A 26,143-nucleotide genomic window follows, 5' to 3' on the forward strand; every position below is an offset into this window, starting at 1 on the left:
ATACCACCTCCCAGTCTGCAGAAAGGGGAAAAGAGAGAAAGTGAAGACAGCCATCTGTTGATTAAAAACACGATCTGGAAATTGGAGTCATCGTTTTTTCTCACATCTCATTGGCCAAAACTTAGTCATGCAGCAAGGGAGGCTAGAAGTGTAGTCTGTAGTTGCGTGAGTGCCTAGCCAACACTGAGGGAGTATTACTACTGAAAAGGGAAAACGAATGGGGACGGGTAGTTAACCATCTCTGCCACACTCTCCTAGTAGAGTTCTGCTTGTGTCTCATTGGCCAGAATGACCGCATGAGCAGGCTGAGACCACTCACTTTCATAAGAAATGGGACTACCGTGAATGGCTTAGAATAGGGTTTCTCAACCTCAGCACCACCAGTGTTTTGAACCAGATAATTCTTTGTTACAGTCGGCTATCCTGTGCATTGTGGACTACCGAACAGCATCCCTGAGCTCTGCCCACCAGACATCAGTGGCACAGCCCTTCCCCTGGTTGTGACACCCAAAAATGTCTCCAGATATTGCCAGATCACATTTACTTGAGAATCACTGGCTGAGACCAATCAGGATTTTACCCTGGAGCAGGAATACGATGCCTCTTCCTTGACTCATATTTGAACAAGATGGACACAAAATCAGCACTCTTCCAACTGGAGTGATGGAAATAGCAACCACTGGTGTCTGCTGTTGTCAATAACAGAACAAATGTTAAACATTTGTTACCAAGTGGAGGTGCGGTCAGATCATCTTTAACAAAATAATTCATTTATTCCACATGCATGTCTTAACCTGGTACCAAAGCGTTCCAGGTATTCTAAGCTCTGAAAATATAGCAGTAACCAAGCAAAGTACAAAATTTTTGCCTTGCATTTTAGCAGATGGATACCTAACAGTTAAGAGCCAGTTATTGGGGGAGGGTATAGCTCAGAGGTAGAGTGCATGCCTAGTAGGCACAAGGTCCTGGGTTCAATCCCTAGTGCCTCCATGAAAATAGATAAATAAACCTAATACCTCCCCACTACCAAAATAAATAAATAAATAGAAATAAAATGATGTAACTTAAAAAAAAAAGATGGTATAGGGTAGCACAAAAGCACAGGCATCAGAATTAAACCCTCCTGCACCCAAATTCTGGTTCTGCCACTCATTGGGTATGTGACCCTGGGCAATTTACTTTCAACCGTCTGAACTTCATTTTTTTAATTTATCAAGTGAAGCTAATAATACCATCCACCTCTTAGGGTTATTTTGAGGAATAAATGAGATATTCCTTAGCCCAGCATCAAACACATAATTGTCTCTAAATAAGTGTTAGCTTTGTTACAGCAAAAAGGCATTAGGCTGGGAGTCAAAAACTTTTCATTCAACAAACATTCATTGAGCATATATGGCGTGCCAAGCTCAGTTCTAGACACTGGCATTCTGGAGAGTCAGATAACTAAGACAAACACTCTGTCCTTAAACAGACAAGTTCAGTATCTAGTTGGGTGGTTCTAGGATGGGAGTAGGTGGGGTGAGAAGATAAATTAAATCTGGGTACAGGTCCTGGTTTAAGCCTACAGTATTCTTTCTAGCTTTTGGATCAATACCTGGCACATAGTAGATTCTCAATAAGATACTTATTGAATGAATGTCTCTATATAATGAGAATAAAAATTCTGACTCACAAAAATGTTTTAAACTACAAACTCCTGGGTAAATGTTAATGAAGTCAGAAACATTGATAATCATTTGTCATCAAAATAATTGATTTATATGTAAACTGAAAATATCAAAGCTTTTTCCAGTGCTTGAAAGCCAACTTTCCCCCATGGACTGGAAAAGTAAACTTTAAGCCAGTTTGTATTCAAATCATGGCCAATATGGGTAGGGTCCAAATGAACAGGACTCTACCAGGTAATTTTTCTGGGTTTTAAATTTCTTTAAAGTTACATTAAATTCATTGATTTCATCAATAAAAACAGTTAAATTTGTTCAAACTTGTTTTGGCTGAAGAAATGGAAACAGAGTAATAGCAAATGACAATCTAACAAATTTAAAAATTATTGGTGACAAAATTGAGACTGTTCTTTCAATTTGCTTGTAATTATCCTAGTCTTTTACTATATATGCCTTTTTTTTTTACAGAATCAAGCTGTTTCCACTTAGATTACCTCTAAATCTTCAAATGTAGCTGTATTTAATATAAATCAGGGGGCAATTGAAAGTTTGAGAGGAAACAGAGGCCCTAATTAATGTCATGCTCTAGGGGAGAGGTGCGCAGACGATTATCACATGCCTTGTTCCTCTAAAATGTTTCATTTCAATCTGGACAAATAAAAAAGTAAAGTGTTTGTTGAATGCCCGAGGCCAGACGTGGAAAAAGCAAAGGTAAGCTAAACAGAGAACTAAAGTTGGCAGGAAATTGCAAGATGAGATTTGGCTTGAAAATATAAGTTTATTTACTGAGAAGGAAACTATGAAAAAGATCAAAGTCGCCATTCCCCCTTGCACACTCTCCCAGTTGATTCTGGGTATGATTTGTGAGATTAGGGTAACCACTACTATATTAAAACTAGAGGAACTTTATATTTTCCCCTTGCTACTTTGCCTGAAATATGGGTCACTGCCCAGAAGTGTGTGGCAGGGCTCAGTTTATAGCTTCTGCCAATTAGATGGGTTTTTTGCATGCATGGATAACTACATTTCTTTTTATACCCTATGCTCCATTTATATGTTTTTTCCATTAGAAAGATCTGTTGAAATAAGAAGCATAAATCAGAATCACTAAGAGCATTTTTACATATTCAAAACAAAGTGAAAGTTAGAGCAAGAGTTAGTCACACAAACCAGCAGGTCTAATGGAGTTCCTTTCTCACTAAGTCAATTGTTAATATTATCTGGTTTGGTCTCACAGAATGAGTAAGGTATTCATTGTGAGTCTTTGGGACAAAAGTCTTTTATGAAGAATTTTTCACTGTTGGAGCTTACTGTACATATTGACACTTTTGGGGGAACTGACACCTGAATCCTGCCCTTGTGGCCACAGTTCTGTTGAGTGGCCTCTCCATGACCCTAGCTCTCACTGTCCTTCAGGCCTTAGGATGGTACCAGCTTCCTATTGTTGTTAACCCATTAAAGCTTCCTCATCCCTTTTTTTATGCTCTTAACCCTGCCCATACCTCCATTAAAAAAAAAAATCTCTCTATTAAACTTTAGTCACTTAAACCCTATACATATGCCACTTGTTTCCCTTAGGGCCTTGGACAACCAGACTCCTGGAAGTAGATCCTATTGCTGTTCTAACAACTGCCCACTCTTTTGGGTTCCTGGACCAATTTCCATGTGTATCTGTTGTAGGGGGTGGTTTCCCCACACCAACAAGCAATCCTCCAGACACCAGCTGGGTGTCCAACAATTCAACTCAGTTCTGACACTACCCAGAAGTAGAATCAGGTCCCACAGGTCAAGGGGCTTGGTCCCACAAGACTGACCAACCCCCTTCAGATGCCAGTCACAAGCCAAGGTTATCACCTGTGCGTCTGACCCACTGGCTGCACATCGGAGGTTCTCATGACCCCCTCCTTGGGTTCGATTAATTTATTAGAGAGGCTCACAGAACTAAGAGAATCATTTTTCTTACTACATCACGGGTTTAAGATATAAGTCAGGAACAGTCACATGGAAGAGATGCAAAGGGCAAGGCACAGGGTGGCGAGTGTCTGCAGGTGACCACCTTCCCCAGTCTCGTGGTCACCAACCCAGTGACCTCCGAATCCCATCCTTTTGTATTTTGTGGAGGCTTCATTACATAGTCATGATTGATTTAAGCCATTGGTCAATGGTGACTGATTCACCCTCTGGCCCCTCTCGTCTCCCAAGAGATAGGGATGGGACTGAAAGTTCCCATCCTCTAAACACAAGGTTGGCTCCACTGGCAACCACAACTATCCTTGGGTACTTTCCAAAAGTCACTCAGTAACATAACAAAAGACACCTTTATCGAGACATTCAGGAAATTCTTAGGGTTTGGGGAGCTATGAGCCAGGAACCATGAAGGAAGACCAAATATATATGAGAAATATATTTTTGTGATCTGAATGAGTAAATATGTATATTTCTTATAAATTACAGTATCACAACCCCAAAGTTGGTGGTATTTATTATCTTTGGAGGTCACAAATCCAAAATGGGTTTACTGAGTTAAAATCAAGGTGTGGGCAGAGCTTCATTCCTCTGAAGGATCTAAGGAAGAATCCACTTCCTTGCCTTTTCCAGCATCCAGAGACTCCCACATTCCTTGGCTCATGGCCCCTTCCTTTCTTTTGGAAGCCAGCAGTGTAGCATCTTCAAATCTCTCTGACCTCTGCTTCTGCCGTCACATCGCCTTCTCTGGCTCACTCTCCTGCCTCTCTCTTTCCCTTGTAAGGCCCCCTGAGATTAGACTGCATCTGTCCAAATAATCCAGAATAATCACCTCATTTTAAGGTCCTTAATCTGCAAAGTCTCTTTTGTCATGTAAAGTAACATATTCACAGTTTCAGGGATTAGAACATGGACATCTTTGGAGTGGGAAGGACATTATTTTACTTACTACACCTTCCTTCAAGGCAAAGGACCTCTGTTTCCTTTCCCAATACTCTGTCCCCACCCCCATACTCTATTTTACCTCCCTCCCTCACAGCATTCCACTGTATTTTATCTGTCCCATGTCCTATTCTATCTCAACTCCAAGACAGAGTACCAAGGGGTCCAAAGGAGACGACAGCTTTTTGTGCTGCTGCTCCCACCTTGTGTTTACATTTCAACTAGATCTCTAATGTCTCACAGAAGGGAAGAGTAACACGCTTTCAGGTGCACAGTGAGGAGATTATACAAATGCTATTTAAGAGCCTGCTTGACTGTCCTTCAAAGTCCAACACAGGATGTTGTGTTCCTGGAGATTACAAACTTTTGGAGGAACAAGATACTATGGTCCCAGTTACTGATTAGGAGCTTGGGCTCTGGATTCACATCCTGCCGGTTAAATCCTTTTGTTGTTATTTATTAGCTGTGTGGTCTCGGGCATGTTACTTAACCTCTCTGTGTTAGTTGCAATACAGGCTAAGATGCTATGACAAAGACGCTCCAAAATATATTGATTCAAACAAGACTCCCCTTCCTCAAGACACATACTGCCATCTGTCTCAACGTTGTTTTAGTACACAAATGCATGCTGAGTATGATATGAATGGTGCCTACCAGCGTTGCTCAGTTTACAACCTGCACAACCAGTCCTACAAAAGTCATACAAAGGCTGAGGGATGCAGGGATAAGAAAGAAAAGTCACATTGGTAAGAAATATGAGAATAGAGATTAGAAATAAAAGTGATGTGTTGCCCCCCAAAATCCATATGTTGAAGTCCTAACCCTCGATGTGACTGTATTTGGAGATAGGGCGCTTAGGGAGGTAATTAAGGTTAAATCAGGTCATAGGGGGAGGGCCCAAATCTGATATGTCTGGTGACTTTACAAGAAGAAGAAGAAGAGATACCAAAGATCTGTGTGTGTGCATACTCAGAGAAGAGGCCATGTGAGGACACAGTGAGAAGGTGGCCATCTACAAGCCACGAGGGAGACCCCACCAGAAACCAACCCTGTAGACACCTTGACCTTGAAATTCTAGCCTCTAGAACTGTGGGAAAACTGACATCTGTCACTTAAGCCATCCAGTCTTTTGTTATGGTCGCCCAAGCAGAGTAATTCAGTGGGGATGAGAAGTTAATCACAGTAGAGAAAGGGCAGAGACTACAGAAAAAGGTAGGGCAGGAGAGAGGAGAGGTTTAGTTCTTTTCTTCTTACTGTGCATCTGGGACTTCAGGAGGGAGTTTCAATGGTTCTCTGATAAAGTACAATCCCGGGGTTTTGGTTTGGTCTTTGTAAGTGAGGCACTACTGCCATCTGGTGGCAAAACAGTTAATACAGTCATTCGTTCATCCAGCAAACGTCTATTGAGCGCCTGCCCTGTGCAAGGAAGGGCGCTAAGCAAAGGGTATAGTATTAGTAAACACATGTTAACACTTACTATGGGCCAAGTGCTGTCTCACATGCTTTACACAGAAGAATGAGTTAAGCTTCGCCACAACCCTCTGGGTATTATTACCTCTGTTTTACAGAGGAGGAAACTGAAATACCAAGAAATTCAGTAACTTGCCCAAGAGCCGACAGAGCTACTAAGTGAGACAGACATCCTGAACCAGGGAATCTGGCTCCAGAATTCATTACAGGCATGTTCTCTGCCCTAACAGTTTCTTCTTAGTAAGACGTAAGCAACCAGTTTAGTGGAGTTGTATAAAATACTAATCATTTAACATGTTTTTTTTTTTTATGGATTCTGGCTTTGATTCACTATCAAGAATCTTTCTCTTCACTACAAGAGGCCACATTCAACTGACTCATTGTGCATCCACTGGGTTAGGGCACTGGGCCCAGAATGGAAAGGTTTTAAAAAAAATAGAAAGTCCACATTCCACAGGAGCTATTTTAGCAAGAGGGAGAGGGATGAGCCAGGAGATAAGTAGAAGGCAGAGCAGGGGACGGGGAGAGAGGGAGGGAAGGAAACTAGAGAGCTGTGCTAACCAACATGGCAGCCACCAGTCACTGCTTAAATTTTAACTAATTAAACTTGATTAAACATTCAGTTCCTCAAGTGCGCTAGTCAAGCGCTCCACAGCCCCAGGTGGCTGATGCTACCAGAATGGATTGCATAAATACAGAACATTTCCGTCATCACAGAAAGCTCCACTGGACAGTTCTGCTGTAGATCCCTCATCCTAGAGAGCGAGTCTTCCCTGTGGCTGATCTGGGCACAGGTCACAAAGAGACCTTCTTACAGCTGGGAGGATGCAGATCAGTGACAAAGTTAGAGAGCAGCAGTGCAATAATCTCAAAGCAAAACAGACAGTGCCGCTCCTTCCTGTGGGCCAGTCCCGGGGTCCTGCTGAAAGAGACTGTGTCTCAGTAGGACTTGGCTCCTTTCTCAGGAGATGTGATGGAAGTGAAGAGGGGCCTTGTTCCTCTCTTCCACTGGGTCCTGGAGCTGGCTGGAGGTTGCTGTTGCTCATACCTTCCCAGGTTCTCCTTCTGGGTGTCTGCTTGGCTGGTGGATAGAGAAGGTAAGCACTTCACCTCCCAATCTCCATTTTGCTCAGGGCCTTCGCTTATAGTTGATGCTCCACGAAATTGTCCAGGAGCTGCCTGTCACCACAAACTGAGCTGTGCAGGCCTCTGAGCTCCTGGCCTTGTCCTTATGAAGACCTGAAGGTGTTTGTTTAGTCAAAAGCTCTCTTTTGTGACAATCATGTTTATGTGCTCAGATGTGATCCTGATTCTCCAACGTTAATTCTTCTACTTGTGATAAACTGACAGAGATGGGTGATTTAGACAGGCAATAACCAGCAGCCAATGAAATTAATTTTAATTTCAGCCAGAAAGAAGTTTACTAAAACAACACAAACACACTGAATGGGGTAGCCCCTGCGTTATTGTTCCCTCTCACTCTCTATCACTGCCTTGCTAATTAATTCCTTGTCTGGTATCTGTCCCTCCCCTTCCAATCTTACATCATCCTGACTGAGTCCCTTGATCACATTTTACACTAAGTTCATTGGCCTCCCTAAAGATGTCCCTCTGAAACACTCTTCAGCTAAACTCCTTCAACAAATACATATTGAACATCTATTGCCCTCAAAGAATCCTGGTCAGGTAGGGAGACATATTGATAGAAGGAAATAGATAGAGATGTAGATATAAAGTGGAATGTATCTGCTGGTTAGTATTCCTATGGTTGCAAACAACAGAAAACTCCAACTGGCTTGAGCTGAAACAGGGAATTCTTTGGCTCATGAAGTCCAAAAGTATATCTTGGATGTAGGTGGGGCGTGATCCACAAGCTCCAACAAGTCAGCAGCAGACTCTTCCCCAGTCTCTCATTCCTTTCTCCCTCTCTTTATTGACTTAATTCTCAGGCACAGCATGGTGACAAGAAGGCTGCAGCAGCTCCGACTTACTGTGGGAACATGCATGTTTCTCCCCAGCAGCCCCTGTCATGTCCTCGGGTTCCCTCTGACTAGACAGACCTGGCTCACCTGGTCACCTCTGAATGGTGGCTCCCAATGCTCTGACTGGCTAGACTCAGATCACATCCTGTAACAGGGAACACGTGGGTCACAGAACTTCTAGGGCCAGAGAAGGAGCCCTAGAAGCTAAGTAGACATAAAAACAGCAAATATCTCTGAAACAGGCTGGGACCTGGGACCTTTACTACAGTGCTTGCACCTGGACAAACATCTCCTCTCCTTGAACAACAGAATACAAAGAAACTATAAGGGGCTAAAAATAATTGCATACACGTACAGCTGGGGCAAGTTATGAACAAGGTACAAAAAAACCCCAAAAACCTAACTGCCATTTCTGAGGTGCTGGGAGCAGAAGCAGGATACTGCATGTGATCCCTGCACACAGCAACACCAAAGGGGCGAGCAGGCCACCTAAGCCACCCCTCCGGCCTGACTCCTGGACCTGCCCCTCCCCTCACCCCATTTAAGGTACCAGCTCGAACCACCCCCCACCCCAGGCTGCAAGCAAGGGAACCTGTTACTTGTTTTCACTCCCTTGTGCTGCAGCATGAGTCCTAGTAAAGCCTTGTCTGAGTTTCTCATCTGGCCTTTTATCAGTTTCTACTGATTAAGGAGTACAAAAACCTGGGCTGGTAATATCTCAAGAGTATGAGCAAGACAGGTGCCTAAATCCATATGCAGGTCGCAGAAGGCTTGATAGCAGAGGGTAAACCTGAGTTGAGTCTTGAAAAAAGAGCAAGAGTTTGCTGGGCAGGCAGGGGAAGGGGTAAGAGCAGGAGGGAGGGGATCCCACAGTGAGAATGGCCTATTCAGTCACATAAAAGAACGAACCAGGTATCCGTTTTTTTGTACCAGACAGAAAGCCTGATTACACACTAGTCTTTGGAGCCACAGTGTCTGGCCTGAATCTCAGTTCTGAAACTTACAAGCTGCAGAGTCTTGACTGGTTACTTAACACCTTAAATAACGGTGACTTAACCAGGGGCATGCTCATATTTCAGTTCTCCCATCTGTAAAATGGGAAAAGTAAGAGTCTACCTCACAAGGTTGTGGTCAGAATTAACTGAAATGTATGAATGTGGCTAACATACTTAGAATAGGGTCTGACACATAGAAAGTGCTAAAAAAATTATAACATAAATTTTAAAAATAATTTTAAATAATTTTTTATAATTTTTTTACTGATTCATGCTGTGCTATAACCTAGGTTAAAGTAATGACCTACAATTATTTTGTGTACTGCAGCATAAATTTGGTTTAAAAAAAGTCACAACAAAAGAACAACCAAACTTTCTCTCTCACAAGATCATGTACACGGGTGACATTGTATATGATACACAGTCCCATTCATTCTCATATACAAATTGGCCTCTATCCAGTCATACTGTTGTCAAAGCTGTTATCGCACAGTTCCACATTTTATAAGAAATGTGGTTTCTCTTTCTGGCTTTTGTTTCCTAAGGTTGAATCTTGCAGACTTATTTTAGCAAAACGTTGCTCAATTTAGCCCACCCAGCCTCATGAGACAACAATCTGACCCAAACAACCACAAAGAAAAGGAATTTAACAGCCTACACACAATCCAAACACTCTATCTGTGAAGATTTTATAAACATAAGGCTCTGAAATTGGGTCAATGGTCTGGTTATTCGTAATCTATGTGTTACATTTTCTTAATTAATTAACAAATATGTACACATTAGGGATTTTGGCCAGATGTTCTCATTATATTTCATTCTTTGGAAACTCTCCAACCTCCAAGCCTTAAGAAACAATAACTTTCAAGATGGTGTAAGCAAAAGGAAAGACACCGTCTTTGCAAAGTTTGGTGCAGTGGGAGGAAGAAAGGAAGTTAGAAAAAGGTCTGTGGTGAGGCCCATGCACAGGGCCATGCTCAGAAAGGATGTGCTTTGGGCATACTGCCTGAGCCTAGTGGGTCTGAGCTCCAACTCTGCCTGTTCAAAACTGGGTGCCTTGAGCAGATTACTTATTTATCAGAGTCCCAGTTTCCTCCTCTATAAAACGGGGGTGATAATCACGCTGACCTCCTGGTAGTGGCCAGCTGCCAAGAAGGCACCCAACGATTCCCACCTGGTGGCTTTGTGAAGTCCCCTCCTATTGTATCAGGGGTTTTCCATGTGACCACTCAAATACTGCAAAGTGGTGCTATGTCACTTTTCCAGGCTCAGTGATGCTAGCTTGAAGCTGGAATGGTAGCTTTCCCATGGAGGCTAGTTCCTCCACTTCTTGGGGAGAGGAAGCCTCAATGAATTCCCACCCTGACCACCAGGCCAGGGTGGAGTGGACAGTCCCAGAGCACACAGGCATCTCATATAAAATACAATGGATTCATTCTTCGGAAATACGTCTGGGGTTTAAAAAGTGTGTTATTTTCTGAGTTTGCCTTTGGTTTCTGACTTTGCTCTTAACCACCAACATCACTAGAAGTACTTTCCTTTTCAAGAACCCATCCAAATTACACATTCCTTCAGGAGGAGTTTCCACAGTGGGATGGACACACGCACACACAGCAATCATCTGGGTGCAGGCAGAAAATATTAGATCTCTAATATTATTTGTATATCTGCTCTGCTTCACAGGCATGACTTCTGAGATATAATCATAACCAACCATATTCTATTCTTCTACTGTTGCTCTAACTTTTCTCAGTGGGCTAGTGTTTCCTTGCCCCTGGTTAAAATCTTCTGCAGACTCATGACTTTTCTGGATTCTCAGGTCACTCAGACCTCTAGGGTTATGTTTCACAAATTGCAGCCTCAATGCCAAAGTTAGAAGGTAAGCATAAGTGAACAAGTAAACGACAGAACTGAAGCTTCTACTCCAAGATAAGTGGGGCACATTGATTTCACGAATGGAAAAAAACAATGATCAAACCAGATCTGACAAGAATGTAGGCCCCTATGCAAATCAAAATGATTAATATGGCAATTTAAAATAAAGACTTAGGCACAAAAGAAACCTCAACAATTTTAAGAAGTTAGAAATTATCTCAAGCATCTTTACTGACCACAATGCCATGAAACTAGAAATCAACAACAGAGAAACAAAGGAGAAAAAAAGGAAAGCATGGAGATTAAACAATATGCTATTAAAAAACCAATGGCTCAATGAGGAAATCAAAGCTGAAATCAAAAAATACCTTGAGACAAATGAAAATGAAAGCACAACCACACAAAATGTATGGGACACAGCAAAGGTAGTGCTAAGAGGGAACTATATAGTGACACAAGCCTTCCTCAAAAAAGAAGAACAATCTCAAATAAACAATTTAACCCACCATCTAAAAGAACTAGAAAAAGAAGAACAAAAAACCCCAAAAGGCAGCAGAAGGAAGGAAACTATAAAGATCAGGGAGAAAATAAATAAAATAGAGATTAAAAAAAAACAGAAAAAAAAATCAATCAAACCAAAAGCTGGTTTTCTGAAAAAGTAAATAAAATCGACAAACCTCTGGCCAAACTCACAAAGAAAAAAGAGAGAGCACAAATTAGCAAAATAAGAAAGGAAAATGGAGAAATCACAACAAACAAAATAGAAATACAGAATATCATACGAGAATATTATGAAAAACTATATGGAACCAAACTGGATAACCTAGAGGAGATGGACAAGTTTCTGGAAACATACAGTCCACCAAGACTGAATCAAGAAGAAACTTACCCACTTGAACAAACTGATCACTAGAAATGAAATCGAAATGGCTATAAAAAACCTCCCTACAAATAAAAGTCCAGGACTGGACAGCATCACTAGGGAATTCTACCAAACATACAAAGAAGAACTCATACCAGTCCTTTTCAAACTCTTCCACAACACTGAAAAGGAGGGAATATACCCAAACTCATTCTATGAAGCCACCAACACCCTGATACCAAAATCAGGCAAAGACACTACAAAAAAAGAGAATTATAGGCCAATATCACTGATGAACATAGATGCCAAAATCCTCACCAAAATATTAGCAAATAGAATCCAACAACACATAATAAAGATTATACATCATGACCAAGAGGGGTTCATCCCAGGGACACAAGGGTGGTTCAACCTATGCAAATTAATCAATGTAATACATCACATCAACAAGAGAAAGGAGAAAAACCACATGATCATCTCAATAGATGCAGAAAAAGCATCTGATAAAATTCAACACCCATTTATGATAAAAACTCTCGCCGAAGTGGGTATAGAGGGAATGTATCTCAACATAATAAAAGCTATATATGACAAGCCTACAGCCAGCATAGTTCTCAATGGTGAAAAACTCAAAAGCTTCCCACTAAAATCTGGGACAAGACAAGGCTGCCCACTATCACCACTCCTATTCAACATAATCTTGGAAGTCCTAGCCAGAGCAATCAGGCAAGAGAGAGAAATAAAAGGGATCCAAATTGGAAAAGAAGGGGTAAAAGTGTCACTATATGCAGATGACATGTTACTATATATAGAGAAAACCCTAAAAGGTCCACACAAAAGCTACTAGAGCTGATTGAAGAATTCAGCAAGGTAGCAGGTTACAAAATTAACGTTCAAAAATCAGTTGCATTTCTTTACACTAACAATGAATCAACAGAAGAAGAAAGTAAAGAAACAATCCCCTTTAAAATAGCACCCAAAGTAATAAAATACCTAGGAGTAAATCTAACCAAGGAGGTTAAAGAATTATACACAGAAAACTATAAACTATTGATGAAGGAAATTAAAGAAGACTTTAAAAAAATAGAAAGATATCCCATGCTCTTGGATTGGAAGAATCAATATTGTTAAAATGGTCACACTGCCCAAGGCAATCTACAGATTTAATGCAATCCCTATCCAATTACCCAGGACATATTTCACAGAACTAGAACAAATCATAATAAAATTTATATGGAACCACAAAAGACCTAGAATTGCCAAAGCATTACTGAAGAGAAAGAAAGAGCCTGGAGGAATAACTCTCCCAGACTTCAGACAATACAATAGAGCTACAGTCATCAAGATAGCATGGTATTCATACAAAAACAGACATATAGACCAATGGAACAGAATAGAGAGCCCAGAAATGAACCCACAAACTTTTGGTCAACTAATCTTCGACAAAGGAGGCAAGAATATACAATGGAATAAAGACAGTCTCTTCAGCAAATGGTGTTGGGAAAACTGGACAGCAGCATGTAAAACAATGAAGCTGGAACACTCCCTTACACCATACACAAAACTCAACTCAAGATGCATCAAAGACTTAAACATAAGACAAGATACAATAAACCTCCTAGAAGAAAACATAGGCAAAACATTATCTGACATACATCTCAAAAATGCTCTCCTAGGGCAGTCTACTCAAGCAATAGAAATAGAAGCAAGAATAAACAAATGAGACCTAATGAAACTTACAAGCTTCTGCACAGCAAAGGAAACCATAAAACAAAAAGACAACCTATGGAATGGGAGAAAATTTTTGCAAATGAAACGGACAAAGGCTTGATCTCCAGAATATATAAGCTGCTCATGCGACTTAATAAGAAAAAAACAACCAATCCAAAAATGGGCAGAAGACCTAAACAAGCAATTCTCCAAGGAAGACATACAAATGATCAATAGGCACATGAAAAAAGGCTCAATATCACTATATCAGAGAAATGCAAATCAAAACTACAATGAGGTATCACCTCACGCCAGTCAGAATGGCCATCATTCAAAAGTCCACAAATGACAAATGCTGGAGAGGCTGTGGAGAAAAAGGAACACTCCCACACTGCTGGTGGGAATGCAGTTTGGTGCAGCCACTGTGGAAGACAGTATGGAGATTTCTCAAAAGACTAGGAATAGACTTACCGTATGACCCAGGAATCCTGCTCCTGGGCATATATCCAGAAGGAACCCTACTTCAAAAAGACACCTGCACCCCAATGTTCATAGCAGCACTATTTACAATAGCCAAGACATGGAAGCAGCCTAAATGTCCATCAACAGATGACTGGATAAAGAAGAGGTGGTCTATTTATACAATAGAATACTATTCAGCCATAAAAACCAACAACATAACGCCATTTGCACCAACATGGATGCTCCTGGAGAATATCATTCTAAGTGAAGTAAGCCAGAAAGAGAAAGAAAAATACCATATGAAATCACTCATATGCAGAATCTAAAAAAAACAAAAAGCAAAAAACAACCCATAAATACAGAACAGTAATAGACTCATAGACATAGAATACAAACTTGTGGTTGCCAGGGGGCGGGGGGTGGGAAGGGATAGAGTGGGATTTCAAAATTGTAGAATAGATAAACAAGAGTATATGGTATAGCACAGGGAAATATATACAAGATTTTATGGTAGCTCACAGAGAAAAAAATGTGACAATGAATATATACATGTTCATGTATAACTGAAAAATTGTGCTCTACACTGGAATTTGACACTACATTGTAAAATGATTATAAATCAATAAAAAATGATTAAAAATAATAATAAAATAAAGACTTAAAGTCACTATCTCTGACAATGAACCTTTCCCTCAATGTCTTTTGTGCCTTTTAGTTTTATTAGCACATGTAGAGAAGTTACAAACAAGCAAACATTTATTGAGGGTGTGCCCCCAGTTTTTACTAACATTGGTTAGCAATGAAAAAAGCTAGAGACCCCTGCTTTGTGTTTCAGTGCCAGCTTCACTGCTTTCAGGAAGATGCCCACTGACCTCCCCACTGAATTCCTGCAGCATCTGCAGACCAGTCCACCTGAACACCCTTTAATTATTCCATCTCCCACACTGATCCTTAGCGGTTTCATTCCGCAGTCTCAGTAGGTTTATGAACTTCCCAGGGACAAGCAGGCATCCACACTGCTTGGTCCCCATGAGAGGTGTCTGATAATGGCACTGAGTTGCAGTTGTGCCTACTGTGACTGCCCACTTTTGGCCTCAGTTCGGGAGTTCTGTGGTTGTCTCTCTCCAAGTGAGGATCAGACTGCGAGAGAGACGAAGGAAAAATTAAAAAACTCAAAAGAATCTGGAAGATTTGCTCTGTTTGATTTCTTAAAGAGAAGAGATAAAAGCCAAATCCATCACAAACTATCACTTGATTTCCAATTTTATATTATTCTAGTTTCACAATTCTGCTCAGAAGTGAAGAGGAAGCATTTGAGGATGGAGACATGGAGAAATTCTGGGGACCCAACCCATCTTAGACAGGCAATAACCTCAGCTTCCACGGCTGGGTCTTTTCTTTCCGCCGTTCTTCCTTCCTTTGCTCCTCCCTCCCTCCCTTCTGTTACGCCCTTCACCCTGCCCAGGCTGTCTGTACCAAGCTGGGTCCGGTGAGACAGTTGAGGGATCTGTAAGGTGTGCATGGAAGAAGCCTGCCCCCTTCACTCCTCCGGGAACAGAGGGAGGTTGACAGAAACAAATGCAAACTAACTGCAGGACAAGAAATACACACAGCTGATTCTCCTCATTTGCAGTGATTATGTCCCATAAAGTCACCTCAAACACTGAACTAGTGAATCCTAAACCATGGCTCTCAGGGGAAATACGGTAGAGTCCTGATGACATTTTCATCAGCCAAGCAATACATAACCTTGTTTTATGTGTGTTTCTGTTTAAAGGCACCTTATTTAATATACGGTTGATTCATTAACATCGAACTGATGGCTGAACAAACCTCATCTAATACACGTCTGTTCCCCAGGGGGCACATCGCAGCCTCTTGGACTTAGGAACCCTAGACAGCCTCCCAGTGCTAAGCTTAGAGGACATTTTAAACATCAAAATCACCGACAAAAAGCACAAAAATGTGAAAAATGTGACACTAGGAAGACCGCAAAAAGGACACGTGTTTACAATATAAGCAGCAAAACGAGAAGGCTGAGCTCCCTTGTTCAACCTCAGCTGGGAGCACGAGCCTTGGGCAACTCAAAATGTTCACAGCCCTGTGAGCTCACAGTCCACACATGACCACGGAAGGGCTGCAAGTATTGACTTAGGGGCAACAAATACACTTTAGCGAGTAGACAAATCCACAAAGACGAAATCTATGAATAATGAGGGTTGCTTGCGTGTGTGTCCAAAATTTGCATTGAGAAAAATTAAGGGCCAAAAGAAAAAGGAGAAGACATTAGGAAGACATGGAGAGAGGGGGCCCTGAACAGAGGTGGGCGATGTGGTTCTTCTGCATGGTGACCTGCATGAGTGCGCAAGCACGGCGAGGTGTGTCTGGGAGAAAGGAAGTGGGGGCTGGCTGGAGAAGTAGCTGCGCTTGGGAGCCAAGAGGAAGCAGCTTGGACGGAGGTCTGAAACATGTCTAGGAGGAAGCAGAAGCCTTGGCTTAAGAAACACCAAGACACAACTGCGGGCGAAATTGAAGTGTAAGTCAACTATGTGAGCTTCTTACACGAGTTGCTCAACTCCAAATACCAAGTAAGGCCTTTTAAAAGAAATGACAAAATAGTAGCTAGTTCCTCAAACACAGGTTTGTAGAGGAGAAGAATGTTTAGCATGAAAGCCCTTTAGGTTGTTCTCTGCCAAAAACATATATCACGGGCCAGTAGTAACAACCTGCTCTTCTGGCAAAGAAGAGAAATTGGGTTCAAAGCCAACCAATGTGAGACAGAAATACTACTTTTGAAAATGCAACCCTGGAGACACTCATCAAACCCCACACTTGATTTAGACCATCAGGACAAAAAGGTTTAAGTACCTGTTCTGATGGAACACTGGCTACTTCGTAGGAAAAATATAAGTAGAGCCAGAATCTCTGAGTCAGGAAAAAACCGGTAGAGCTGAACCTTGCAATCAGTCACACCTAGAAAAGAAACAGAAGTGACTGAGGGGAAAATAAAGTATGAGCTAAACCAGTTCTTGCAAAGGTTTTTTTTTTTCCTTATTACTTGAAAACAGCTTCCCTCCCAGCTTGACCTACCGTCCCTTGGCACAAGCTGGGGGTTGCTGGGTTTGTATCCATAACTAAGGAACCCGGTTGCCCCAGTGACTGATTCTGGCTTGGCACAGGGGTCCCCCAGGAAACTTCCTGGCATGGGTTAAAGCTGTCTGAACTTCAAAGCAGCCCATCAAAACCTGGCTACAATATGTTCATCAGAAGACTTGTTCCAGAATGTCCACAGCAGCATTATTCCCAGAACTGAAAATGACCCTTATGTCCATCCACAGTAGAGTGGATAAATAAATCATGGTCTACCCACATGTGTCATAGTATCCAGCAATAAGAATGCACAGCCCAGAACTGCACACAACAAAATGGAGGGATCACACAAACATCATGAGCTCAAGAAGTTGGGCACGAGAGTGCCTACTGTATGTTCGCATTTGCATAAAGGAAACATGACACGCAAAACGGGTAGAATTAATATATCACTGCAAATCAGACAGCTGATAATCCAGGGGAGTGAGATTTCTGGAGATTGGAGGGGAATATGAGGGGGCATCTAGCGTGGTGGGGGCCATGTTCTGTGTCTAATCTGGCTGCAGCTTGTACCAGTGTGTTCAATCCATAAAGTTCAGAGAGCTATATACTTATGGGCACTTCTATGAATGAATAGTTTAGTTCAAGAAAAATTTTTTAAAGTGTTTACCATTAACAAGACAGTGGTATAAAATAATCATTTGCAGCAACACGGATGGATCTGGAGAACGTCATTCTAAGCGAAGTAAGCCAGGAAGAGAAAGAAAAATACCATATGATATCACTTGTATGTGGAATCTAAAAAAAAAGAAAAGAAAAGAAAAAAGAAGACACTGATGAATTTATCTATAAAACAGAAACAGACTCACACAGTAAACAAACCTATGGTTACTGGAGGGGAAGGGGGTGGGAAAGGATAAACTGATAGCTTGAGAACTGCTAATATTAACTAGTATATATAAAATAGATTAAAAAAACAAATTTCTTCTGTATAGTACAGGGAACTATATTCAGTATCTTACAGTAACTTATAATAAAAAATATGAAAACAATTATATGTATATATATATATATGACTGAAACATTATGCTGTACACCAGAAATTGACACATTGTAACCGACTATATTTCAACTAAAAAAATTTTTTTAATTTAAAACTAAATAAATAAAACACTTTCCTAGATGCTTCAACCCTCCCCCCCAAAAACAAGAGGGTGGTAAAGGCGTTCTCTGTTACAAGCCAACATATTGCCTGGTGACATCAGAGGACAAGGAGGGGCTCAGAGGGCGGTTTTCTCTTTGCCCAAAGTCAACACAGAGTAATATACTGAATAAAAGGATGCCTGGAACCTCACATGAAATCTCATCCATTCATTTATACATTTGTTCATTCATACTACAAACATGCACAGAGTGAGAAAATATACCGTCTAGGACTTGAGGACACTCCCTCTGGTAGGGGAGACTGACAACTAAACTGACAATTAGGCACAGTGTGGAGGGAGCTGGTTGCTCGGGATGAGTTTAAGGTACTAAGGGAGCACTGATTTGAGGGTCCAGGGCTGTGGGTTCAGGTCCTGACAAGTTTGATTAACTCTGGAACTGAATTTCCTCCAACTCCCAAAATATCCTTTGAGCCTCTAAGGCAGAGGTTTAATTTAATGTGCACCTGGCTCATCTGGGGTTCTTGTTAAAATGCAGATTCTGACCCAGTGGGCTCAGGGTGGGGGTGGAGGCTGAGATCTGCATTTCTGAGATCTGCTGGTGCTGGCAGGATCCTCAGGCTCCAACCCAGGACAGCCTGACAATCTATCTTGTTCAGGCTGGTCTCTCCTGAGGGTGCAGGCAGAGAAACAAAAAGCAGACCTTTGTGGGAGACCAGGTAACTGGTGAGCTTCTCCAGACCCTGCTTGCTGTCAAGCATGTGAGGGAGGGAGAGAGGGGGCAAGGGGAGGGGAGGTTGGTGTCACTTATGCTATTTTACAAAATTAGAAGAACTCTGTCTCGTGCTCCTTTTGTTTCTGGCTCCCAGCTGCCTGAACCTTTTCTTGACAGGAAGAACAGGCTGGAGATGTGCATATAAATCTAAAATTCTTGCACGAGGCTGCACAAGCAAAACCAGGTTTAACAGAAAATTGAAGAAATGAGTCAGGGCCACTGCAACCATTTTGTGAACTAAACATGCTAAAAGATGGCTTAATCACTTCTATTTTCTCACGCATTGGAAGGATAATGTGAAGGGCATCAAATACACCTCGTTTTATTAGGGAAAGAGATTCTACGAGACTCCAGCCCAGACTGGAAGGAGTGGAGGCAGAGTCCTGAGAGGGTGGAGGAGAGACCTGCCACCAAGGAGCAGTGGAGGGTGAAGCTTCCAGCTTAAGGAAGAGCAGGAGAGAGCAGAGATCTTGGGCAAGTTGTGTTCAGCATGACTGAAGCAGGGCGTGTCAGAGTGAGACTGGTGGCATAGAGGGCCACATGGAAACAAGAATTCACAAAAGGCTGTTTTGGTTTTGTTTGTAGTTTTTGGTTCTGAAGACCCTTTTTTTTTAAAAAAATATCCATAAGTAACTTTTTTTGAATAGGCAATATATTCACATACATCAAAATTCAAAGGCTCAACACATTCCTTGGTTGAAATATTGACTTCTCACTTGTCTTTCTTAGCCACCCTATTGCTCCTCCCCATAGACAAACCACACCATGAGTTTTTTGAGAATTGTTCCAGAACATTTTACATGGACAGAAACAAATTACATATACATATGTCCTTCTCCCCGCTTTTACACAAAAGTAGAAAGTCATCCATAATCTTATTCTGTCAGACTCCCTGATCACACTCTGCCCCTTATCTTTCCAGATATGTACTCTGATTTCAAGCATCCTTTAACCCCACAGGAGCTCCATTCCATTGACACCACCTCTTCACTGTCTCTCATTCTTCTGATGACCTCTCCTTCCTCAGCTTGAACACTCTCTTAGCTAAAGCACCAGGCAGCCACATCTACCAAAAAAGGTAGAGAATATCTAGTGGAGATAAGAGGAGACCATGAAGGCTTTTAAGGGTAGTGAGATGATTAGATTAGAAAGAATGCTCTTGCAGAAGACACAAGATAGAGGGAAGAAAGCCTAACTGATAAAACCTTTTTTCAAACTTATGCAATAGTCCACAATAAAGTGGCGACAAATGGATAGACAAGGGTAAGTATCCAGGGCAAAATTGATAAACCCATCCAACTGAGACCAGGTGTCTTAATAAAGACTGAATCCCCAGTGGATGACAGAAAACCCAAAATAACACTGTATTAAACAAAGCAGAAGTTTACGTCTCTCTCAAGGAAAAGAAATCCAGTCCACAGGGCACTCCCATGATCACCAGAGAACTGGCTACTTCCAGCTCACAGCTCCTGGGCTACTACTTCACCCTCAGTGCATGGTTCCAGCAGTTCCAACCTCATGACAGTTAGAGCTCTAGCTCTATATATTTATAAAAGTCCCTGTTAAGGATACTTTCTGAAAGTCATAATTGACAATTCCACTTATCTTCCAGTGGTACACACTCGTATCTTAGAATTCTCTCGTTACAGTATATTGAGATAAACTTCCTAAATTTCTAAGATGGGAATATAACTTATTTCCGTTTTAGATCTCCAGGACTTGGAAATGTAAATAAGCACTAAAATAACCTGTTGAACTGACAGAACTGAGCTCACTTGTAATGGGTTGCCAACATGGCAAAGCAGCAACAAAACAGCTTTAAAACGTAAATCTTACAGTTAACTTGACATTGACTACTTCTTTCACATTAGCTCTTATAATGCTTGTATGAACATTTTTATTTTTTTGAGCGAAAGTTGGGAGAAAAATATCCTGTGTCTCCCCGTCGGGGAATCGAACCCCGGTCTCCCGCGTGACAGGCGGGGATACTCACCACTATACTAACGAGGAACTGCACATGAGCCTTTCTTCTGGCAGATCTCTTATCCCTTTTGACCCCGCCTTTACCAGCCACAGCCAACAACAGACCTGATATTCTACTGCCATTGCAACTTCCACCGAAGTTGAAAGGAACCAGAATGAAAGGGTTCAGTTTGCGCTCCTGCTGCACTTATTTCCGTCGGCCCACCCTTTCTCTAACTTCTACTCCCCTCCTTTTCCTCCTCCGGCTTCGGGAGCAAAATCGATCCACCTCAGCACCCCTAGGCACACACGCTCCCAGGGAGCAAAGCGTACGCCTTGTCGCGCTGCACCACGGGATTTGTAGTTCCACCCACACGGTACCCTACTCTTCCTTGACTTTAAGAAACTTCCCTTCCCGGTGGGCACCGCGACTCCCTCCTCTGCTTTACCTCCCTTCCCTCCTCCTCTCGCTCTCAGTCGAGTAGTCTCGTCTGAGTGGCAGCTAAGGCTTGGGGTGCAGATCGTGTCTGGCGGGACTTCCCAGAGCCATGCCGGAGGTAGTGGATACGTGCTCCTTAGCCTCCCCAGCGTCCGTCTGCCAGACCAGGCACCTGCATCTGCGCTGCAGTGTCGACTTTACTCGCCGGGTACTGACGGGGTCTGCCGCGCTCACCGTCCAGTCTCAGGAGGACCATCTGCGCAGCTTGGTACGGTGGGACAGGCTCCCAGTGCCCGCCTCTTCCCGGCCGCCCGCCTCGGGTCTCTCACCCCGCTGCGGCCCCTTCCCAGACCCACACCCCATCCTGCTTCGCGCATCCTTCGCTGTTCCTCCGCAGCTAGCATCCCGTATTCCGCACCTCCTCTCCAGTCCCTACTCATTTCTCAGCGTCCCCTTCTTCAGACCCTGCTCACCCCGTTTAGTTCCCTCCCAACCCAATTTACGCCTCTGCATTCCTCCTTCACCACCCTTCCTCCAAAGATCCCTTCCCAGTCCCTGGGCACAACATCTTGGTGCCCATCTCCACGCCCCGCTCCTCACCCAGCGATCAGATTTCGTTTTAGCATTTCCCACTTCTCCCCATAATCTTCGTTCCCAGCGCTAATGCCCCCTGTGGTTTCCCTATTTTCTCGGCCTGCAGCCCAGAACTCCCTTCGCAGGCCCCAGATTTCTTCCACTCCCTGGCGCACCTTCCTCAGTCCACAGTCTCATCTAAGTCTCAGGCCCTGTATCCTACAAATTCTCAGTTCCACCCTTCCCTCCCAGGCCCCTTTATTTCAACTTGCAGGTCTGCAAGATACGACTGATCACCGTCTTCCTTCAATTTCCCTGCCATTTGTTCTCAACCCCTCTAAAATTCCCAGCCCTGCTCTAACACTTCCACTTTTTGCTTCCTAACTCCAGGTGCACCTCTTTCTCTCCGAGTTCGTGGTCCTTCCTACCTTTGATTCTTACCAACCTTTTCTAATAATAATTTAAGGATAGGTAGACTATTCAAGCATTCTAAGGGTGTCTCAGTACAGTTTATTAGTAGCCGGTTTCAAGAAGCAAGTAATATTGGGCTTCTTAGAAAATACGGACTTCTACAAGCTCTCTAACCACTTGAATGATGAAAACCTTGTTTAGATTTATGGAATGTTATTAAATTATTTTATCTGTACAACATAACCTGTATTCAGTGTTCTTACTCTAATTGTCTGATCGTATTTGAAAGATGGCACCTTTCACCTAAAGAATTTTCATAGATTAGCGTTTTAAAAATAAAAGGAACAAGAAAAGACTAGCCACAGTATATTTTGCATAGAGTAGTATGGTGATGTCTACTAAAGCCCAGCAATAAGCAACCAGATAAAGGGTATTGTGGGCTTAATGGAGAGATAACAGTGGGGTCAATTAATTGGGCATAATAAGTTTGGATAAGAGTTCGTGGTACTCACGACTTTTTCCTGCTTGAGTAATAGACCTGTATTTTGAGTTCATTAATATAAACTAATGTAGCACGGAACTTTCTTCCTCTTTGTCTGGTAACATTTTTCTAGACTAATTCTTTTGAAAAATAGGCCGACCCCCCTACGTATTGATACGTAGTTTCCAGAAGTACTATAAGGAAAAAAACTAAATAAAAGCATTATAAGCAAGATGGTAACTATTTCCCTGTAGGTTGTACTTTGGTCTGCTTGAAGTGCCAGGCTATCTTTTATTGTAGACACCTTTGCTCAGGCAGGACTGGCTGAAATGAAGTCCCTCTTTCAAAGCAATCTCTTTTTTCTTTATTAAAAGAAAGTGAATTTTAATAGTTTATCATTGCTTAATATGACCTTGAACCCTCACCTGTTTTTAAAAAATAAAAGCTTTACTTCTGTTCCATGAGTAAACAAGAGCCAGGATGCTTAAAATTTGGAAAGAATATCTCTTCAATATCCCAATCTAAAAATGCCCATTGTTTTTGCATTCCTGAAATCTCAAGAGAAGTAAGATTTTTAAATTATGGCTTCTAGTTGGCAGGTCTGTTTAGTAAACTAGAACCTGGAATTGTGATAATGTTAGATTTTAGAAAAGGCAGGCTAGTTGTAGTATGGGAACATCTGTTTGTAATTGTTTCTTGCTTAAAACAATAACCTGAGGCCAAGAGTTTGGTTTTATTTATTCAAAGTTAGCTTGTTTGTTTCCTCTACTAGATGATGGACTCTTGAAGGTAGGGAAGGTAGGGTTCTTAGTATAGCACCTGGCAGGTAGAGGACACTCAAAAGTTTAAAGAATTAATGGATGAATTCAGTTAGAAAGCAGTGCCTAAGCTTCCTGTGGGCTGTACTGAGGCACTGTGAACAGTGCTAACTGTGTCTTGAAGGTGAGGTGGCACCATACCTCACCACCTCTGGCAGAGAGGACCCAGGGCCAGTGCTGGGTGAGGACGCCATGCGTTCTCTCCCTCTCTGTTCTTGGAGTCCATGATGCCGGGGAATGTTGAAAGAGCTCTCATGGGATGAATCCCCAGCTTTTCTAAAAAATCCTTTTAAAGTTTTGGGTTATTTCTATTGATGTTGGTAGCTCAAAGAAGTTTTAATATCTTGGCCAATATCATATATGCTAGTAAGTGGCAGAAGGTGGAAATTAAGTACATCTTTCTGACTGCAAACCCTCAGGTCTTAACTAAGTAAGTGGCTGAGCTGAGGATCAGATCAAGGTGTTGTTTCGGTTTTCATTTTGCTTTTAACACATAGCCCCGTAGCTCTTTCATTATAGCACCCTGCAAATAACAGGTAGAAAATGTAACTAGAGATGTAATAATGTATGTAATAATGAGGCATAAAGCTTTTTTATTTTAACCCTGCTTTGTTGCAGAAAGAATTTGAGACTGCTTAAAATAACATATGCAGTATAATAAGATTAAATATAATTAAAGAATTTGGAGGAAGGGAGAATAAGGATATGGGACGCAGAACACATAGCATAAAGCTGAAGACACACAAAAAGTGGACCACAGGGTTCATGGGGAACTTCCTGGCAATCTGTGCAAAAAGGGAATCAGTTACAGATTCCATGGCAACTGGCCAGCTGCTGGTACAACTCTTTTTGAGTGTTGTTCAAGGAGGGTGTTATTTACTGTGAGATAAAGTAAATTATAGCCTCAGTAACTTCCTGTAGGAGGGCTGTTTCTTACAACTATGTATGGGTATCTTGGCCTTATACATACTTGGTGCTCAATAAATATTTGTTGAAAAGTACTAATTCCAAATTGTCAACTATCCAGTTTACTTTTTCTTTCTCATTACTGTTTTTGATCAATTGCTTAATAACATTTATTAGTGAAATTGGAAGGGGAATTTCCTAAGTAATTTGGGAGTGATAGCTAAGGTTAGGACTTGAGAAATACAGCTTAAACATTGCATTTTCTATTTTCCCTTGGTCCAGAACTTGCTTCATGCATTAGCTGACACCTGCTGCTTCTCAGGCACTGTGCTGAGCCCTGGGAATGCAAGCCTAAGTAGCATTCTGTCTTTTTAAGAACCCTCAGTCTAGTGAAGAAAACAAATGATGATAATGCAGTACAGTAAGCGCTATAGGAGAGAGCTGCTGTAACAAACCCAAGAGGGTATGAAAAAGGTTTCACAAAAAAATAGTTATAACAGTAACCTGAGTCTTCTGATTCTGAACAGATTTGAAAAGTTTAGGCAATACAGGAAATACAACTGGGAAATGACCCAAATAACTCTTCCTTATGGTTTTAAGAGTAGTATAAACGTAAGCAGTTTATATACATAAGATATTCCAATCAAGTTTCTACAACAAATCAGATATTCAGAAATAGGTACTAGAATGAAGGGACAGAGGAGTAACTTTATCATTCTTAAGATATAAAATCTAGTATTTCTGAATATGCAAGTGCAGGAAGAGAAATCAATCCTAATTTAGAGTAAGGGCAACAACTGAGATAACCCAAAAAAGAGAGTACCCTGAAAGAAATAATTGCCCACTGGGAGGGAAACAGATGATAGTCATAACAAATTTGGCTGCTCTGAAAAAAAAAAAAAGAAAAATTAAATCAGGATGGAATTTTCTTCCCAACTCAAAACTGCTGACTCTAGAAACGTAAGAATAAAATTGAGAAAATGTCCTGAGCTCATTACCCACAGTTAACTGACACAAAAGAGTACAAAAGAGAGGTGACTGGAAAGTGGCTGTTTCTTGGCAGTCTAACTCCCTACGCTATTCCAGGCCAGATTTTAAGGGAAAGATGCCAGCGGTAGGAAGATCAGTAGATAGTGGGCAGTTCTAATAGTCCAGGGCCTGGTCTAGGCTGGCGGTAGAAGGAAAGGAAAAGTATGAGGACAGTGTAAAAGAAAAACTTGTTAATTGGCTATGCAGGATTGGGAAGTGGGATCAATTGTGGATTATTTGAATGTTTCGAACCTTAGGTAAGTTGAGTCCCATCAACAGAAAAGAGAAATCAGGGAAGAGGGCAAACTTAGGAGGTATAATGGTGGCTTTGTTTTTAGAATTTCTAGAAGCCTATTGCATATGAGATGATATTTCTCATGGAAATGTCAAGCAGGCAATTAGAAATAATCTGCTGAAGTCCTGGGGAGGGAGTACAACTGTGAAATCGACCAGTAGTCATCCGCACAGCGGTTTTAGGTGAAGATGTGGGTGTGAGCGAGAGCTAGGGAATGAAGACCACGGTAAGGAAACCAAAGGACCAAGGCCAGCACACAGGGACATTTCCATAT

At 41.8% G+C, this 26,143-nt stretch overlaps 1 protein-coding gene and 1 non-coding gene across 2 annotated transcripts in view; one reads left to right on the plus strand and one right to left on the minus strand.

The window, feature by feature from the left end:
* Window positions 1–20,893: 20,893 nt before the first annotated feature.
* On the minus strand, window positions 20,894–20,965 carry TRNAD-GUC (transfer RNA aspartic acid (anticodon GUC)). Its single transcript has one exon. It is a non-coding gene; the product is annotated as a tRNA-Asp (tRNA).
* A 336-nt stretch (window positions 20,966–21,301) lies between these two features.
* The window catches only part of LTA4H (leukotriene A4 hydrolase), a 29,911-nt gene continuing 25,069 nt past the window's right edge, over window positions 21,302–26,143 (plus strand). Inside the window, exon 1 of the mRNA XM_006197924.4 lies at window positions 21,302–21,624. Within this exon, the coding sequence (XP_006197986.1) occupies window positions 21,466–21,624 (159 nt within the window). The 5' untranslated portion in view covers window positions 21,302–21,465. The remainder of the gene's footprint in view (window positions 21,625–26,143) is intronic.

This window comes from Vicugna pacos, chromosome 12 (genome assembly GCF_048564905.1).
Source record: "Vicugna pacos chromosome 12, VicPac4, whole genome shotgun sequence".
Taxonomy (NCBI): Eukaryota; Metazoa; Chordata; class Mammalia; order Artiodactyla; family Camelidae; genus Vicugna; species Vicugna pacos.